The sequence below is a fragment of the Leiobunum rupestre genome, chromosome 7, assembly GCF_980474605.1.
Source record: "Leiobunum rupestre chromosome 7, qqLeiRupe1.1.hap1, whole genome shotgun sequence".
Taxonomy (NCBI): Eukaryota; Metazoa; Arthropoda; class Arachnida; order Opiliones; family Sclerosomatidae; genus Leiobunum; species Leiobunum rupestre.
Window position 1 is genome coordinate 24,309,029 of NC_143390.1, and position 16,700 is coordinate 24,325,728.

The 16,700-nt window shown below is 35.7% G+C and overlaps 3 protein-coding genes and 1 long non-coding RNA gene across 10 annotated transcripts; 2 read left to right on the plus strand and 2 right to left on the minus strand.

Moving 5' to 3' along the window:
• The first annotated feature begins 513 nt into the window (after nucleotides 1–513).
• Ublcp1 (Ubiquitin-like domain-containing C-terminal domain phosphatase 1) lies at nucleotides 514–2,154 on the plus strand. Its single transcript, XM_090154576.1, has 7 exons — nucleotides 514–756; nucleotides 826–1,122; nucleotides 1,187–1,285; nucleotides 1,422–1,635; nucleotides 1,698–1,734; nucleotides 1,796–1,923; nucleotides 1,981–2,154. The coding sequence occupies exons 1-7, from the start codon at nucleotides 594–596 to the stop codon at nucleotides 2,018–2,020; spliced, it is 978 nt and encodes a 325-aa protein (XP_090010702.1). The 5' UTR covers nucleotides 514–593; the 3' UTR covers nucleotides 2,021–2,154.
• Nucleotides 2,068–9,196, minus strand: LOC149935274 (uncharacterized). 6 transcript variants are annotated; one of them, XM_090154575.1, is made up of 22 exons: nucleotides 8,931–9,196; nucleotides 8,346–8,496; nucleotides 8,196–8,269; nucleotides 8,044–8,118; nucleotides 7,805–7,965; nucleotides 7,483–7,725; nucleotides 6,926–7,250; nucleotides 6,672–6,856; nucleotides 6,412–6,607; nucleotides 5,835–6,337; nucleotides 5,421–5,763; nucleotides 4,659–5,355; nucleotides 4,301–4,588; nucleotides 4,071–4,237; nucleotides 3,934–4,008; nucleotides 3,853–3,874; nucleotides 3,521–3,777; nucleotides 3,183–3,453; nucleotides 2,840–3,117; nucleotides 2,688–2,766; nucleotides 2,551–2,632; nucleotides 2,068–2,474 (listed from the first exon to the last, which is right to left on the minus strand). In XM_090154575.1, exons 1-22 carry the CDS (start codon nucleotides 9,069–9,071, stop codon nucleotides 2,363–2,365), a joined length of 4,725 nt encoding a protein of 1,574 aa, XP_090010701.1. In that variant the 5' UTR covers nucleotides 9,072–9,196; the 3' UTR covers nucleotides 2,068–2,362. The 6 variants fall into 6 exon arrangements, with proteins under 6 accessions (XP_090010701.1, XP_090010697.1, XP_090010700.1 ...); XM_090154571.1 differs by having other exon boundaries at nucleotides 3,521–3,874; nucleotides 8,196–8,260; nucleotides 8,931–9,195; XM_090154574.1 differs by having other exon boundaries at nucleotides 3,521–3,874; nucleotides 6,472–6,607; nucleotides 8,931–9,195.
• Nucleotides 9,197–9,317: 121 nt separating this feature from the next.
• Nucleotides 9,318–11,139, minus strand: LOC149935275 (transmembrane protein 127-like). Of its 2 annotated transcripts, none has more exons than XM_090181418.1 (5): nucleotides 10,938–11,139; nucleotides 10,778–10,869; nucleotides 10,571–10,714; nucleotides 10,331–10,501; nucleotides 9,318–9,957 (listed from the first exon to the last, which is right to left on the minus strand). In XM_090181418.1, the coding sequence occupies exons 1-5, from the start codon at nucleotides 11,000–11,002 to the stop codon at nucleotides 9,518–9,520; spliced, it is 912 nt and encodes a 303-aa protein (XP_090037544.1). In that variant the 5' UTR covers nucleotides 11,003–11,139; the 3' UTR covers nucleotides 9,318–9,517. The 2 variants fall into 2 exon arrangements, with proteins under 2 accessions (XP_090037544.1, XP_090037545.1); XM_090181419.1 differs by lacking the exon at nucleotides 9,318–9,957 and adding an exon at nucleotides 9,991–10,061.
• A 2,750-nt stretch (nucleotides 11,140–13,889) lies between these two features.
• Nucleotides 13,890–14,915, plus strand: LOC149935276 (uncharacterized). Its single transcript, XR_016472327.1, has 4 exons — nucleotides 13,890–13,976; nucleotides 14,050–14,403; nucleotides 14,477–14,567; nucleotides 14,684–14,915. It is a non-coding gene; the product is annotated as an uncharacterized LOC149935276 (long non-coding RNA).
• Nucleotides 14,916–16,700: the final 1,785 nt, after the last annotated feature.

Here is a 16,700-nt window from a genome sequence, read left to right on the forward strand (position 1 = left end):
GTCTTCATTTGTATTTTCACCCAGAAGGATTATTAGCCGTGAGTACCGCGTTAAATTAAATAATGTTCAGATTCCCCATCTTCAAAAATTTGTGCTTTTTCCTTTTACCGTTTTACGCGTAGAGCCACTAAGCCGCATTCGTTTGGTAGGCAATGTGGCCTACATTTTTCTCAAATGACTTTCTGACAGGACTATTTATTCGATTATTTTTGTACCGATAATCTTGTAATAAAATCCAAATAAAAGTTTCTCGAATGAACTCGATTGAAAATGTCACTAAGTTCGAAATCTATCGCAGTATGCTCAGGCATAATATTTTTTTGAAATTATCGACGTTTACGATAATTGTACGTTTGGGGAGTGATAGCATTTTACTGGACAGAATTCTAAGACAGAATTTTGCATAGGCCAATCAGATTATTTATATTTTCATTCTGAGTAACTTGACGCAAAAGAGAAGCTTCTGCTATTCACTGTAACGAGTGTTCATTGGTTTATATTCGTTTTTATATCTAGGTTCGATTTCTATTCGCCGCTTTTTTTTAAACTCTTTAAAACAATAATAATTTAACCGAGGCCTAAACTTTCGCAAGATGTCAAACCCAAACTGCGATTTAATTATAAAATGGAGTGGAAAAGAATATCCAATTAGTGATCTCTCGGAACGTGATACTGTGGGCGATCTGAAGAAAAATATTTATTCGAAAACGGGAGTCCTACCCCATCGACAGAAATTAATGGGATTACTTCATAAAGGTACGTATCCAAGTAGCTGTATTTGTACTACATAAGCTTCTCATGAACGTAAAATAAATTTATAACCAGGAAAACCTGCAGGGGACGAAGTTCAGCTATGTGCTTTAAAATTGAAACAGAAAGCGAAAGTGATGATGATTGGAAGTTTGGAAGAAAAAATTGCTGAAGCCATTGCTCAGCCTGATGATATGCCAGACGTTATAAATGACTTTGACATTGGAGATGAAGAAGACGTGGCCATTGAAAATAGGGGTGAATTTCTGGCTAAGGTTGAGAAGCGCATACGGGATTATGAAATTAACGTTATTAACCAACCACGAGTGGGAAAGAAACTTTTAGTTTTGGACATTGATTATACCTTGTTTGGTAATGGCAATGCGCAATAACTTTAAATACACACCTATCAATCTGACTTGGAAATAATTATTAGATCATAGGTCAATAGCTGAAAGTGCTGGAGAATTAATGAGGCCTTATCTACACGAGTTTCTTACTACAGCATATGAAGATTATGATATCGCAATTTGGTGTATGTATGACGACCATGTTGTAACTGATAGTGCTAGCAAAGGCAGTCTCCCGCATAGGATTCACATCACCCCTGCCTTTGCCTACACTATCAAGAACTCCTGTTTTAATAAATTTTAATGATACAAACGTTTAAGCTGCTACAAGTATGAAATGGATCGAAGTGAAAATGAGACAGCTTGGTGTGGCAACTAATCCAAATTACCAAATAATATTTCATTTGGATTCAGCTTGTATGATTAGTGTTCATACAAATACGTATGGTTTAGTTAATGTAAAACCTCTAGGACTTATTTGGGGAAAATTTCCGCAATTTCACAGCGGTAACACTATAATGTTTGATGACATTAGGTAATAAATAAAAATCCAAATTTACAAAAAATTGGAACTGAAAATTTTACCTTATTTTCTAGGAGAAACTTTTTGATGAATCCCCAAAATGGTTTAAAAGTAATTTTTTTAGGGGCAACTGAGGTCAAAAACAAAATTTTAACTCTAATCTTAAATATAGATTCGCCCTTTCAAAGATAGTCATCAAAATCGCCATAAAGACAGGGAGTTATTAAAACTCTCTAATTATTTAAAGATCATCTCTAAACTAGCTGATCTCAGCTCCCTTAATCATAAACACTGGGAGAGGTAAGGGTCACTGAACCTTACACCATGACCAATTTTTGACCATTTTCACATTTATAGGTACGTTCGTGATCATTCCGATGATCAACCACCTTGCTAATTAAATTTAAACTATGCTGAGCTTTATTTTCATTCCAACCAGAAATATGAATTTTGAAAGAAAACTTTTTTTTAATTTTGTCACATTATAAACAAAATGTTCATTATACAAAGAAAATAAAAATTTCTCAAATCCATTAGGCTTGTTTTTTAAAGGTTTTCCTTTTTGACGAAAGGATCGATCAAAATACATGTTTAAGTGGAGAAAAGTAAACTGGGAGTGGCTTTTCTTCCCAAGAGGAGGTAAATATTCTAGCTTTTGAGTGATTCCCTTTTAGATATATTAAGACTTAAAAAGGGCTAATGTTAAGCTGAAAAAATTCAAAAAGGAGAACTTCCTCTTTTAAGGGATTGTAGCCATATTAGGGTTGTTGACCTTTTTCTTGATCACTATATCTTTCAAATTTACATGAACCTTTTCTTTGTTGGCCAAGGGTACAGAAGCCATGCAGAATCTGCGTAAATTTAAACATCATTGTAATTCTTGGAGAATCTTACCACAATAATAAGGCCGTATAAAATTAAACTAACCTTTTAAATGCCTCTAGTTCTTTCTCTGCCTCATCTAATTCGCCATTTTCTAGGTCAATATCTTTTGGCAAAAATACTTCATCTATGAAAAAAAATTATTAGTATTTTCCTTTTAAAATGATAGAAAGATAAAGTACCAAGGGATGCACTATCTTCTACACAATTCTTCTTTTTCTTGCTTTTCTTAGTACGTATCGGTATTTGAGCCAAACTTGCCTAAAGATTCAAAATATATTAATTAATTGTAACCAACACTCACAGCTTTCCTTTTCACACTTAAAATGTTTACATTTTTCACCTGTAATGACGTAGAATCATTTTGAATTGAGGAATTAATAACCGATATTGGAACAATTCCATTGACTTTAGTGGGATTCTTTTTAGAGCCTGCTATCGCAACGGGTTCTTTTTTAACAATCTGATCTTTTACCAAAGTAACATCATTAGAAATCTCTTCTTTCAAGACTTCCTCAATTGTAGACTGATTCAAAACAAGCGCAGATTTGGACCGGGATTGTGACGTAGTTTTATTTTTAGACTTTGAATTACCACCAGAACTGACTTCACCTATAAATACTTAAAATTAGCATATTTTGAAAATTCTATACTCTAAAAAGAGAGGAAAAACCAACCATTAGAGATAGTTTTGAATGGCGCAGATTTTTGATAACTCAACTCTGCACCTCCTTTTTGACAGTTATGGATATCGTTGCTTTTATTATTATTACTAATCTTCGCCTCAATTTTTGGATGGCTGGTTGATGGGGTAATATTATTTACATCCCCACCATTAACTTGCTCATGTGGAGAGTTGGATCTGGCTTTTTTAGTTTCTCTTGGAGAAGAATTTTTAGGATTATCCCTGTTTGAATGGCTTCCTTCTTGAATTGGTGATGAAACACTCTAATGAAAGAGATGGAGTAAGTAATATTAAGAGCCTTCAACTTTCGTAAAAATGCAATCACATTACCACTTTCTTATCAGGGTTTTTTTCATCAGAAATGACCTTTCTGGCTTTTTTTCGTTGCTTTTTAGTGGCAGTTTTATTAGCAGAGACTCTAGTTCCATTAACGGACTTTTGACAGTTGCCAGAACAACCAGGCTGATGGTCATGGAGATGTGAAGGCTCATTCTCATTGCCTAGCTCGGTACCATTAATATACCTAAGTAATGCATCCAACTCTCGGTCATCCGCACTGCCTGTTCCAATCTTTCCTAAATTTTTATCTGTTACAGGCAAAGTTTCTGGTAGGTTGACAGATGAGACTGAAGTGGATATTGACAACTGCTGATTTGTCTTACTTGTTCCAGCTGAACTTTCCGCCTACAAGAACCACAAAGTTAAGAACTGATTAAGCTAGAAACCAAACTAAAAAAATATACCTTTCTCTTGCTTAACCTCAACCTGAGTCGTTCCCTCATTTCCGGATAATTACGACTTACAGGAGCTACAACCGGCTAAAAAAATTTTTTTAATTATAACATTTTCGTAACTCTTCAACTTGAAGTAAAATTCTTACCACTCCATGTCCAAATACTTCACAATAACAACAATCGCACACCCTAGACTCTCTGGGATTCGAGGTAGAGGTCGAAGAGCTTCTTTCGGAACAAGAGTCATCTAGCCCACTTTCATCTCCCTCCGTGAAGTTTCCACTGTTGGAATCACAACACTGATCCTTTGCTACTTTGAAAAAACAAATCCTTTAAATAGTATACCAGATATAAATACAAATAACTAATATTATACAGTGATGATGGTGATGGTGATGGTGTCTCCCACTCATTTGACAATCCGAGCCCTCGGTCATCACTATTTGGTCTTTCTGGGTAACAGTGTTAGTAAATGTAGAGGTACCTTTCGCTACAGACTCTACAGTGGTGCAGGAGTTCGATTTAGTGGAAGGACCTTCAGTTATTCTGGAATTCTCAGCAGTACAATTCCCAAAGTTAGAATTTTTGCTTTCATTAGGAATGTTAGCACCCGTCGGCAAACCAATTGCGCAATTAGTTCCCTGAGTCACTTTCAAAGGAACACCTATAAAAAGAAATGAAAAATGGATCAGAGCTGAGTTTAAAAAAAATAAAATGAAACAAAAATAAGCTACCCGTAAGAGGTAAAGCGTCCGACTGCGTTCCTACATTATGAGATGTTGTTGGTAATGTAGCTGTAGTTATTTCTCCTAATGAACCAGATCGAGGAGAAGTAGATGCTTTTCCATTACGTTGAATAGGCGCAAAGTACGGTTTGGATTGCGGGCACACTGCACCATTGGTGGGGGAGGACATAGTTCCAACCGATGTTGTATTGGTATTGTTGTTTCCCGACTGAGTATTGTTAATCCCTAAATTACCCATAACAGCCTCCGCAACTTTATTCTTAACAATATCCAAACTCCATTCACCCTGAGCTGCTAACTTCACTTGTTCTCTAAAAACTTCCTTGGCAACCAGCTCAAAATCAATTGAATTTGAGCTACTTGCTTGTTGAGAAACGCTTGGAATTGTAGGGAAAACTTCGGGTGAAGAAACTTTCTTTTGAGTTTCCAACAAGCTAGAAGTATTGTTTTTGGAAGTTTTTCTAGCGTGAAGATTATAAAGATGAGGGTGTATTAACGCTTTACTAGCTAAGTGCGAAGCTGCTGAACGGGCAATATCGGATAAATGATGCGGTAATAAGGGACTAAATCCAACTGATGGAGAGGAAATTGTTGTTGAGGAACTGTTGTCAGTCATTTGTTGAAGATTCAGAGTAGGGTTCTTTAGAGTTAAACAATCGTGACATTCGCAGGAACTATTTGAATCCTTGAAAGCCAAAAAAAGCCATTTAATTTCAAAATCAAAAGTATTATGAATTACAAAATACTTACAACGGTATTTTGATCAACACTTAAGGAGGCAGGAGAGGGTAACGAACCTTTAATTTTAACCGGGTTATAAAGGTTTAAGTATTCGTTTCGGCGATAAGAATTAACATCACTTCGAGAGTTTTTTGGCTGGCTCGAGAATAAACTAGGGGAAACATCGCCTCTGTGCTTATGAAGGCAGCCAGGAGAAGAGCCTGCTTCACATTTAATATTACCAGAAAATGCTGCTAAGAAATCTGTGGGGCTATTTGGAACAGATGCTGGTATGGAAGAACTAGAGCTTGGACTGGCAAGACCTGCGCTGTTTATAAGCAAATCTGTCACCTGTTTAGGCAATATTTCATTGCTATGACAGAAAAAAAAATCTAATTGGAATCTAAATAATTATAGAACACACGAAAGCGTAACAATAATCACCTATTCAGTTTAGTTATTTCTTGTAAGAGTAATTTCAGATCCTCCCCCTGTTTAATTTCTACGACCGAACCTGGGGTCAAAATTGAAGAAGCTGAGCTTGACTCCGAAGATGAGGAACAAGAGGATGATGGCGAAGAAGAGCAATTACTGCTACTCCCAGACAAATTATCGGCTTGATTAAGAGGCATTGCCAATTTAACCAAAGCTTCTTCATTTAAATTAAGAATTCCTAGATTTGAACAAGTCTTGTTTAATCCGCCAGTGTTCGGTAGGTTGAGGTTATTGGGAGATGATAATTTTGGTTCCATTATCTTGCAATGGTTTGATCCAGGCAACGTTACATCCTGGATCGTGGGGGAGTGAGTGTTTTGGCACTGAGTCAGGGATTTCTGATAAAACGCTTTTGCAAAAGCATTCTTCTTATTTAAAACCTCCTGCTCCACCATTTTCCACTGAACATGAAACGATTCCCAATCTTTAAACCTTTGCTTCGCTTGCACCATCTACCATAAACACCAGATATAATAAAACAAGTTAAGAAAGAAGCTAAGCTAAAGCAAGTTCTAACGAATCTTGCCTGTCGCTTATTGAACTCTTCAATTAGCACTAGAGCTTCTCTGTAAACCACGTTGATTACCGTCATTTCATCATCCAACTTCGCAAACCTTGTTAGAGTCGGACACTCCACTCCACCGTGATTTCCAGCATTGCCATTCGAAGGTGAGCAAGTCTGATTGTGCTGACCACAACTTGAACTACGTGTTTGGTTTGACCTGTACAAAAGGTAAAAGGAGAGATTAACCTATTTACCTGAGAAATGAAAAATCAAATAATTACCAATTGTGATTAGCTGATTTTTGAGAGAACCTGTGCTCTATATTTAAATGCAGTGTGCATGAACAATTAAGGCAACATCTTTGGATATGAAGCATTAAAACAGGATCGCTATAAACAATACTGCGAAAAAGATGACGATTTACTAGTTCCCAAGTTAAATTAAAATTTTTAAGATGAGTTGCTTCCTGTAATAAAGGATAAAAATTATCAATTAAGCATGTAATATTGAACCATATATTTTAAAAGCCACTCACTAATTCCTCTAAAATCGGTGCCACTCTTCTAGATGCCGTGCATAGAGTTGTATATTCGTGAAAAACCCAAAGTAAAAACAGGTCACCATCGTAATTAGTATGGGATTTTGATTGAAGACAAGCCTTTATAGCCATTATTAAATTAGAGTTCCCGCAACTATCACTATCATCATTTTCGTTACAATCGGCTTCACTTTCAAAGCTTTTACATGTGCTTGGAAGATGTTTCAATAAACTTAGTAATCGTATCCTCATCTCAGAAATGAATAATTTAACTTGGGACTCTAGGCATAGGAAAAGATGCTGAGGATCTTGCTTGCATAGCCTATTAATTACACAAAATTATAAAATTTATAATGAAATTCCTAAATTCTAACATAAGTAACATAATAACCACAAGCAGTGTGAACGCCAACTATAGTAGTATTCGTCTATTTCTATTTGGGCATATTTTAGACATTAGGGGGCTGTGAAAATCGGTTCGGTGATAATCTAGACTATTTGTCATACTTATATTTATTATGTTACTTATGATTCTAATAACAAGAAAAACTCACCTATGAACCCATTCTTTTAAAACTTCAACGGTGGGACACTGAGGACTTTTCTTCTTTTTTGAAAGTGATTGCGTTAAATAATCTATAAGAGATGATTCCCCAACTGGAGCTCCACTAAAATTTGAATGAGGATCACTCAAATATAAGCCTTCCTCTTGATAAACTTTATGTAAGAAAGATTTTATGTCGAGCCATCCCCTCTTAAGCTCGCGGCACTCTTCCTCTTCTTCATCTTCTACTTGCCTAATTTAAATTAAAATGTGAGAGTGATAAATATATACATAGTTTTATCTACAAAGTGAATCATGAACGGTTTTCTCACTTTCTCTCACAACATGCGGCGCAAAGACACGTTCCCCCATTTGACTGATTACCTAAATTCGTACTTTGTCCACCAATTACTGACACAATATCAGACCTATTATCATTTCCAGGTTCATATGTTCTACCCATTAGGTCAGGATCATCAATTTCATCTCTTCCCTTTAAAATTATTAAAGTAATAACTGAAAGAGTTGGATTATACTGAAAATTATTGCTCTCAATATCATCAGAACTTACAAAGGAGTTGTACATGGATTTGTTGTCAGACAATAAAAGGAAATTTTCACATTCTTCACACAACCAAAGAGGATCCTAAAACACAGGATCAAAATATTTTTAAATACAGTCTTATCACAATATAGTTTGTTGAGGTTATGTACAAGCCTTACAGGAATTCCTAACTCGATATTTTTTTCATCACAAAGGCGGAGATCTCTACTAACTCTGAACCCTTCTAGAAGACCTAAGAATAATTAATAAATTGAACCCATATTTGAATTCAAAGAATAAGTTCATGAGGTAACTGATTTAGTACACACCTGCTGAATATGCTTCAAAACTAAATGTTGGTTTCTTCACATCAGAACTTGTTTGAGGTCTATGACATTTAATGCAAATACGTTTCTCGCTACTTAATGGAGAATTCTTTAAATCAACCGAAGTTATTGAATTCTCCTGAATGGCTAAAACCTGAAAAATATTAAATAAACTCTCTAGCATATGAATTAAAGATACATTTCCTTTAAAAGAAACAGCATTAGTATGACAGAAACGTTGTCAACCAAAAAAAAACAATTCTACTAGATTGGGTATATATAAAAACCAAAGTGGAAAATATGTAAATAAGAGTAGGGTTTCTTTACTGGTTTAGCAAAGTTTTTACAGTATTCCCAAATACATTTGATCTTCAATTAACGATAAAAGCTATCGAAATATATGGTTAATTTCGGTCAAAAATAATTTCGTAGTAAATGCCTCTGCCACTGCCATAAGACTAGCTACTAGTCAGCAATCTAGCATTAGCAAAACAAATGGCCAAGGCTTAGAAATATAATTAATTTTAACTTTAGCTTGATTTATTAGATATTAGCTTGAGAGTATTAAAATTAAACGGTTTATATTACTTTTTTGTCCATAATCGGTTTAATAACAGAAGTAGCCGCCTCTGAGGACGCTTGAAATGAAGTCAAATTTGACAAATTAGGCACTGTCCGCCCTTTCTTATTTTTCCGTTTTTTAGATCTTTTATTTTCAGCAGGGCTCATTTTCAAACTTACGTATATTGTAACTGATTTAACTGTATAAAAGCCACCAATTAATTCTATAACCAAATATTCGAATTTAATCTAAATCTTTATATCGAAATAATGACTCTGTACGGCTTTTTAATGTCGAGGTACTAGGAAACCAACATGGCGCAAGTCACCGAACTACGCGCCATCTAGCGAGTTGCGACCTTAAAACATGTGACCCCCCCCCTCCCCTGTTCTATGATGAAAAAAGAACAATCATTTTATAGTTCAAATATTTATTTACATTGAATATATTATATAGTTATTATATAACATAACACAATAAACATCTAAAAGAAATGTTCAATCAAGCAGGGCCCCAGTAATGTTGTAAATGGAAAAAAATACATGTAGCATTATGGGAATGTGCAATATGCATGAGTTCTAAAATAAAGGCACTTATTTAAAATCAAAGTCCCTTATGGTGCATAAGGGGGTGGAGGTGCATGATTGTAGCCAGGGCCAGTGGGCAACACTCCACTAAAATTTATCGAATTGGGGGCTGAATTAACAGACCTTCTGAAACTGGGCCTGTTTCCTTCATTTCTAGATCGACTATTAGATCTACATGGCCAAAGTTGGCAATGAGTATTACCAATGGAGAAAGTTTCATTTCCACCTTGGTCATCTAAAAGATTTTCCCCCTCATCACTTTCAGAAATAATACTTGGATATTGCTTTAAAAGGTTGGCTCCTGCAGTTAGAATGGCCAGGGCCCCAGCCGCAGTTATCAAGTAATACGATATATCAAATTTAATCTCTATTCTTGTTCCTTGATTTTTTTTAGTCTGTTCTTGTTGTTCTTCAAGTAACGTAGCAGTGTAATAGCAAATTCCGATAGATCCAACACAAATAATAACTGTATAAAAAATTCACATGGAATATTTTTATCTATAGATGGGCCAAATCAAATATCGGTATCAGTTACCAATATCGCTATTTTCCCGATTAACTGGTTCACATCTAAATTACCAATTTTAAAAATATCAATAATGAAATTTTCCAATCTTATAAAACCGATTTTCTCAAAAAAAAAGGCAGATGGTGCCACTAGCTTTGGCTTTGCTAATTCAGCTATCACACATCTGTGATTATTTCACATGTTTACCACATGCCCGTCCAGTAAGCTCTGTAATTGGATCGGTTAGTTATGTGTATCGGTAACGGAATCAGTTAAATTGCGATATCAGCCAACACTTTTTTTAACCTTTGAATTAAATAACAGTATTTACCAGTCAGTATACTTCCCACTCCAATACGTCTCAAAATAATTGCTTTTTTATTTCGAAGTCCAAGACTATCCCATAAAAATTGAATTAGTGAACAAACAATAGCACCCAAACAAAGCACAATATTAGTCTTCATTAGCCCAACTATCTTTGGTGTAACACAATCATGAAGTGCTAAAATAATAAAAGTTCCATTTAAAAAAAAATTAAAAATAGTTAAGTAAATTATACTAAGTTACTAACCAACATTTCCTAATGTTAAATAAACTAATGATGGGCGATGAGATTCTACTCTACCAAATTGTACAACTGGGGGTACTTGGGTTTGAAATTGTCCAAATGAGAAAAAATATTGTACTCCTAAGTATTTCTGAGAACATCCACCTCCTATAAAAGAGAATAATGATACTGTTCCAGTTTAATGACTGTCTAGGATAATTCAAGAATCACCTTTAAGGGAAAACCATCTAGGCTGTGACAGTGCTGTAGCCAATATAACGATTACGAAAATTCCCATCATAGCTGATACCAAGTTTCGTTCCCTTTGAAAAATAGATTATATTTTAATGATAAATATATTAAAAATAACCTTATTTCTTAAATTCATTACCTCTCTTTTAATTGCCATCTTCTTTGAATCCAAAGATGATCTTGAGATACTGTGTAAATTTCCATTTTAAGCCTTGTCTGACCAAAAGTAAATAGACGAATTGAATAGCAGATTTCAAAACATAGTTTAAAAAATTACTTAAATTCTCATATAGTTGAATTTAAATTTAGCTAATCACTTTATATTCTTATCGTGATATTTCTGAAGATGTAGTAGGTTTAATTATGTCAGACTGGTATTATTCGTTCCTAGTATCATATCGTCCGCTCCAATCGCTAGGGTCTCCTTTCTCCGAAATCCCATATCACCGAATTATCTTTTCTCCGAATTGATATAATTCCGAATTGCTTTTACTCCGAAGTCCCATTTCTCCGAAATGTATTTAATGACCTCACATCTCCGAATTCTCGTTTCTCCGAATTCCCATTTCACCGAATTCCCCTTTCTCCGAATTCCCATATCACCGAATTCCCTTTTCACCGAATTGACATATTCTTGCTTTTACTCCGAAAGCTCATATCACCGAAGTCCCATTTCTCCGAAATGTATTTAGTTACACTATGCAGAGTTAAACCTCCTACGTGTCACGCCCGCTTGTGGCTAAAGCAAGATTATTGAAATTAAATAATCTTGACTAAAGTTTTCCCTTTATTTTAATTTTTGGTCGTAATTAAATATGATGTTTTATTACAGTATAAGAAAATTGTTTGGTAGCATATTTTATTGTTACAATACAAATTCTACAATGTAGATGGCATTGTGTTTTCCGTCCTCTGTCAGAAGGGGACAGAAGAATGAATTTTTAATATAACAATTCGGCCCAGGCCGTAATATTAGTTCCACATCAGTGTATTCGAGTAGGCAAACCAATACACCCTTAGTAGACACAGGTAGGCAATACAAAAACTGTTGAGGCTACGTGATTTCTTATCGTTTGATATATAAATTGCCATCCTAAGTTAAAGAGTGGCCACCGCCCACCCTCAGGATACCCGGGTGGGCAAACCAATACAAAAGCCGTTGAGGCCATATGATTTCCTAGCGTTTGATATATAATTTACCATCCTATGTTAAAGACTGGCCACCGCCCACCCTCATGAAATCAACTTTTTTCCCGGTAACTCTCCCTTTACGGGGGTTGATCGGAGGGGGTGGAAATTAACAGCACTGCGTGCGCGTCAAAGAGTTCTATCGAATGAGACCAACTGTTTTTTTCGGTCACTCTCCCTTTAATAAGAAAGTGCCACATTTATTACTTCTGACCATACACGGTTTCGATAAGAAAGTGCCACACTTATTTATTACTTCTGACCATACACGGTTTTGATAAGAAAGTGTCACACTTATTTATAACTTCTGACCATATACGGTTTCCATAAGAAAGTGCCACACTTATTTATTACTTCTGACCATACACGGTTTCCATAAGAAAGTGCCACACTTATTTATTACTTCTGACCAAACACGGTTTCGATAAGAAAGTGCCACACTTATTACTTCTGACCATACACGGTTTCGATAAGAAAGTGACACACTTATTTATTACTTATGACCATACACAGTTTCGATAAGAAAGTGCCACACTTATTACTTCTGACCAAACACGGTTTCGATAAGAAAGTGCCACACACACTTATTTATTACTTCTGACCATACACGGTTTCGATAAGAAAGTGCCACACTTATTACTTCTGACCAAACACGGTTTCGATAAGAAAGTGCCACACTTATTACTTCTGACCAAGCACGGTTTCGATAAGAAAGTGCCACACTAATTATTATTATATAATATTATATGCTCTCTGCTGCAATGTCTAACGGATCTATCTCTCCTGCCTTTACGGGCACTACTAGTTACCAATCTACTTGTACCGCTATAGAAAGTGCCCAAACGCAAATCCCCAGTCCGACCCGCAGACCGCACCGTCAGCGGGGCCTCGCGATTCAGGGGCGAGGGAGAAAATTGTCGGGCGAAAAAGCCTATGTGATACGAAAAGAGAACGGAATATGGTTGTCCGCAAATCCCCACTCCGACCCGCAGACCGCACCGTCAGCGGGGGCTCGCGATTCAGGGGCGAGGGAGAAAATTGTCGGGCGAAAAAGCCTATGTGATACGAAAAGAGAACGGAATATGGTTGTCCGCAAATCCCCAGTCCGACCCGCAGACCGCACCGTCAGCGGGGCCTCGCGATTCAGGGGCGAGGGAGAAAATTGTCGGGCGTAAAAGCCTATGTGATACGAAAAGAGAACGGAATATGGTTGTCCGCAAATCCCCAGTCCGACCCGTAGGGGGTTGAAATTAGGGCGGGGGGAGGCGAAGTTTGAGGTTAGCTTGACCCTAAAACGCCGTAAATATACGTAAAAAAACCCGGAAAAAGGAACGAGAATTGCGACAACTTAACTTGACAAATCCCCCCCCCCCCCCGCGTTGCAAGGAAAGACTAGATTTTCTGAGTAAATATTGTACAGAGCGGTGTGGCGCAGTTGTTAGAGGCGTCGGGTGTAGGAGATTACGCTGCGATCGGCTGTCTGTGTTCGAGCCCCGGCCAGGCCAGCAAAATAAATTATATTAATAAATCATTTTTCGCAGCTCCATCTACCGTGTCGTCGCTTTTCCACAACAAACACACAAACAACAACACTTAACGACAATCCGTCCATAGCAATAGTCCCACTTCGATATATATATCTCGATGTGGAACTAAAAACACATATTAAGCTTTCAATATCCATGTCAGCTACAGTACACAATTAAATAAAAGCAGGAGCCGCGGAATTGGGGGGCAGGTAGGGCCAAATGCACCCCCCATTTTGACAATATAGAGATATGAAACTCCCTATACATCGCTGCGACCCCTTTTTTTTCGTTAACGTGGGCGCCATCTATCAGCCGGGAGAAAGCTTTTTCTTCCCGTGTTTATTTGTAGTAGGTTTACGTTTTGTTTTGAATGAAATTCAATGAATCATATGTGCAGCTTTAATAAAGAAATACGATTGCTTAGAGGATTTTCAATATAATTTATTAAGATAAGATAAAAAGTAAGTTTTTAATTAATTATATTTAATTATTTTAAGAAAGTTCATATATTAACTATTTTTTATGTTATTTTAGACCTTTGTTACTTGAATCAGGGCCAGAGGTTAAATTAATGATCATTAATCCAAGGGTATTTCTGGGATAAATAATTGGAATATTATTAATCCAAGTATATGTCATCAAAATGGTTAACGACTAAAATGTTTGCTAAGTATTTGTTAATGTTGAACCTTAAGTAATTTGCGATCTAGATGTTTCGGGGTTTTGTCATACTTGTGGTTAAAATTATGTTTTTCTAATGTACTATGAATGGAAAGTTGTACAAAAAAATTGATTATTTCTTTCGAGTAATCAACACATGGAACAAGCTGATGCATCTCATCTTTTGAAATAAACCAAGATTGATCGATTGTTCTTGAAATAATTCTGGTAATCCTCTCTTTGACTTTATTCATTTGTATTACCATTGGGAAAAGTTTATCAAACTTGTCCTTGATCTCAGATACGTAGCTCTGGAATCTTTCAGTTGGTATTGTCAAGCCACTGAATGTTGATGTATCACGAGACTTAAATGATGCTAATATATTTGACTGGTTGAGTGTTTGTTTTTCATCTACAAGTTTGGTTTTGCATGATTCACAATTGTGGTTTTTATTACAACGAGATAAGACATATCCTGAAATGTAAGATAGTGTGTTTTGTTTTCCAGGCCCTTGGCTTTCAAGGGAACTTTTACAAATTTGAAAGTCTTCCTCCGAACATGCGCTGGGATAATAATTATTTGCTGATGGAAGACTTTCATCATAATCATCTGGAATTATTATATGGGTCTTATATAAGTCAATGTTAAGAAGGAATTGGTCTTGATATTAGGTTTAGTAGCCTGCTGAATTTCAATTGTAGGAATTTCCACAGATAAAGAAAATCATGTTAAAATTTAATAGAGTTGTTTTGAATGAAACTGTTTACAATCCTGTTCTGTAGATATAGATTCGCTGGAACTTGCTGCAACTGAAACACGGGTCCTTTTTGTAGGTCTATTATTGCGCTCTTCAGGGGCGTAGGAACGTTCTAGAAGTTGGAGGGGGCAAAGTGAAACCAAAAGGGGTCTGGAGAATGGTTTTGAATTTTTAATGGAGTGTAGCTTTCCAAATGCATTTGTACATTTTTCTACTATATACATTGGCGGGAAAAGATTGAAATTTAAACACAGTTGAGGTTCTATAAGCTTTATATGATTTTATTATGATGCAAATGTTTCGCATCTTTCAAATAAAGATAGCTTCTTCCGACATTATCAGCCATTTCTCAGAGCAAAGTTTATTGAAAAACCACATATTAAAGATAGGCCTAACAAAAGCTATTAAATTAATTTTTCCCACCGTTCTTTCTCTTTTGGAAACTTAAACAAGGATATCCTTTGCTTTTCTTTGGAACTGTTACAAAATTTTACAGAACAATTACTTCCAGGCATATTTCTTTATTGATACAAACCCTCAAGATGATAATTTCTAAGACAAAACGCGTATATAAATTTTTGCGTCTGAAATCCGCTGTTTGGGATTTCGAAAAATACGCTTTCTCCCGGCCGTTAGGCGTCGCTCCGCTCAGGATTTTTTAAAATTCCGGGGGTCGCTTTTCAGGCGGAGTTTCATATCTCTATATTGTCAGTATCTCTGGTAATGTAGGGTTATTTATGCTTTAGTCGTAGGAGCCTAGGAGGAGCTAGTCATGGAGTACTTCCGCGGTTACTGAATAAAACAGCTTAAAAAAAAAAATTATTACAAAAAATGTCAACGTTTTGTAAGTAGAATATGATACTTAAGACAATATAAATTGCGGTAGATAAATAATTTTAAATAAAAAACACCAATATCAAGACCCTAAAAACTACGACATTTTAAAATCGCGCGGGCAGACTGCCGTGGCTCCTGACAATCGTACCTTTATAGTACCGGAAGGTGGGAAACATGCATTGAAACAGGGTCAATCGATAAATTTCGTGAAATCCAAAATTCCACATACTATAATTAAATAATTTGTTAAAATTTAACTGTTTAAATAGTATGAAGTGCTCTTCTACGAATTATTGCCTATCACACGTTTAAAGAAAAGAAAAAAATCGCCATTTTGGTAAATGGCGACCTAAATTATGAAAAAGTCGAGCGAAAAAAGCTGCATTTTAACATAACGAGTAATACTTTAGAACGTATAGTATAGTTATCTACCATATTATTATTGAGAATTATATTAGCCTTAAAAAAACGTAACATAATTTTAGTTTATAATTATAATTGCAATTTTATATTAATACATAATAACTATAAGTATGACACGTCCTATTCTCCCAATGCTACGTTAGTTAATGATAGTCTGTCTCGGCAATTACCATTCATCCTATGGACGAACAGATTTTTGCAAATTAAATCGGGACAAATTTTAAACATTACCCTGGTGTTTGAAGGAAGTGCTTTGGCTGGTACATAATACGTAGGTGTCATTTTTTCGACGAATTTGCAGTTTCTAATCCACCGATTACGCAATCACCCCGCGACAGATCATCATTAATATCATTAACCGACGTCGTTCAGTGATACTTATGATTATTATGTTAATTATGATATTATATTAAATCATATATTTTATTCAGTTGAGTGGTAATCAGCTTATTTTAATAACAAGTTTTTAACTATAAAAATATTTTGGTACAAGCTAGAGCAGTACAA

What these genes read in the sequence shown, in the direction of transcription:
- Ublcp1 (XM_090154576.1), top strand. Translation starts at nt 594, where the DNA reads ATGTCAAACCCAAACTGCGATTTAATTATAAAATGGAGTGGAAAAGAA. An exon ending in ATCCCCAAAATGGTTTAAAA is followed by an intron (nt 1,735 to 1,795) that starts GTAATTTTTTTA and finishes TCTTAAATATAG; the next exon opens with ATTCGCCCTTTCAAAGATAG. An exon ending in AATCATAAACACTGGGAGAG is followed by an intron (nt 1,924 to 1,980) that starts GTAAGGGTCACT and finishes TCACATTTATAG; the next exon opens with GTACGTTCGTGATCATTCCG.
- LOC149935274 (XM_090154569.1), bottom strand. Translation starts at nt 9,071, where the DNA reads ATGAGCCCTGCTGAAAATAAAAGATCTAAAAAACGGAAAAATAAGAAA. An exon ending in TCACCATCACCATCATCACT is followed by an intron (nt 4,238 to 4,300) that starts GTATAATATTAG and finishes GTTTTTTCAAAG; the next exon opens with TAGCAAAGGATCAGTGTTGT. An exon ending in GAACTAGAGGCATTTAAAAG is followed by an intron (nt 2,475 to 2,550) that starts GTTAGTTTAATT and finishes AAATTTACGCAG; the next exon opens with ATTCTGCATGGCTTCTGTAC.
- LOC149935275 (XM_090181418.1), bottom strand. Translation starts at nt 11,002, where the DNA reads ATGGAAATTTACACAGTATCTCAAGATCATCTTTGGATTCAAAGAAGA. An exon ending in AGATGGCAATTAAAAGAGAG is followed by an intron (nt 10,870 to 10,937) that starts GTAATGAATTTA and finishes TATTTTTCAAAG; the next exon opens with GGAACGAAACTTGGTATCAG. An exon ending in TAGATGGTTTTCCCTTAAAG is followed by an intron (nt 10,715 to 10,777) that starts GTGATTCTTGAA and finishes TCTCTTTTATAG; the next exon opens with GAGGTGGATGTTCTCAGAAA.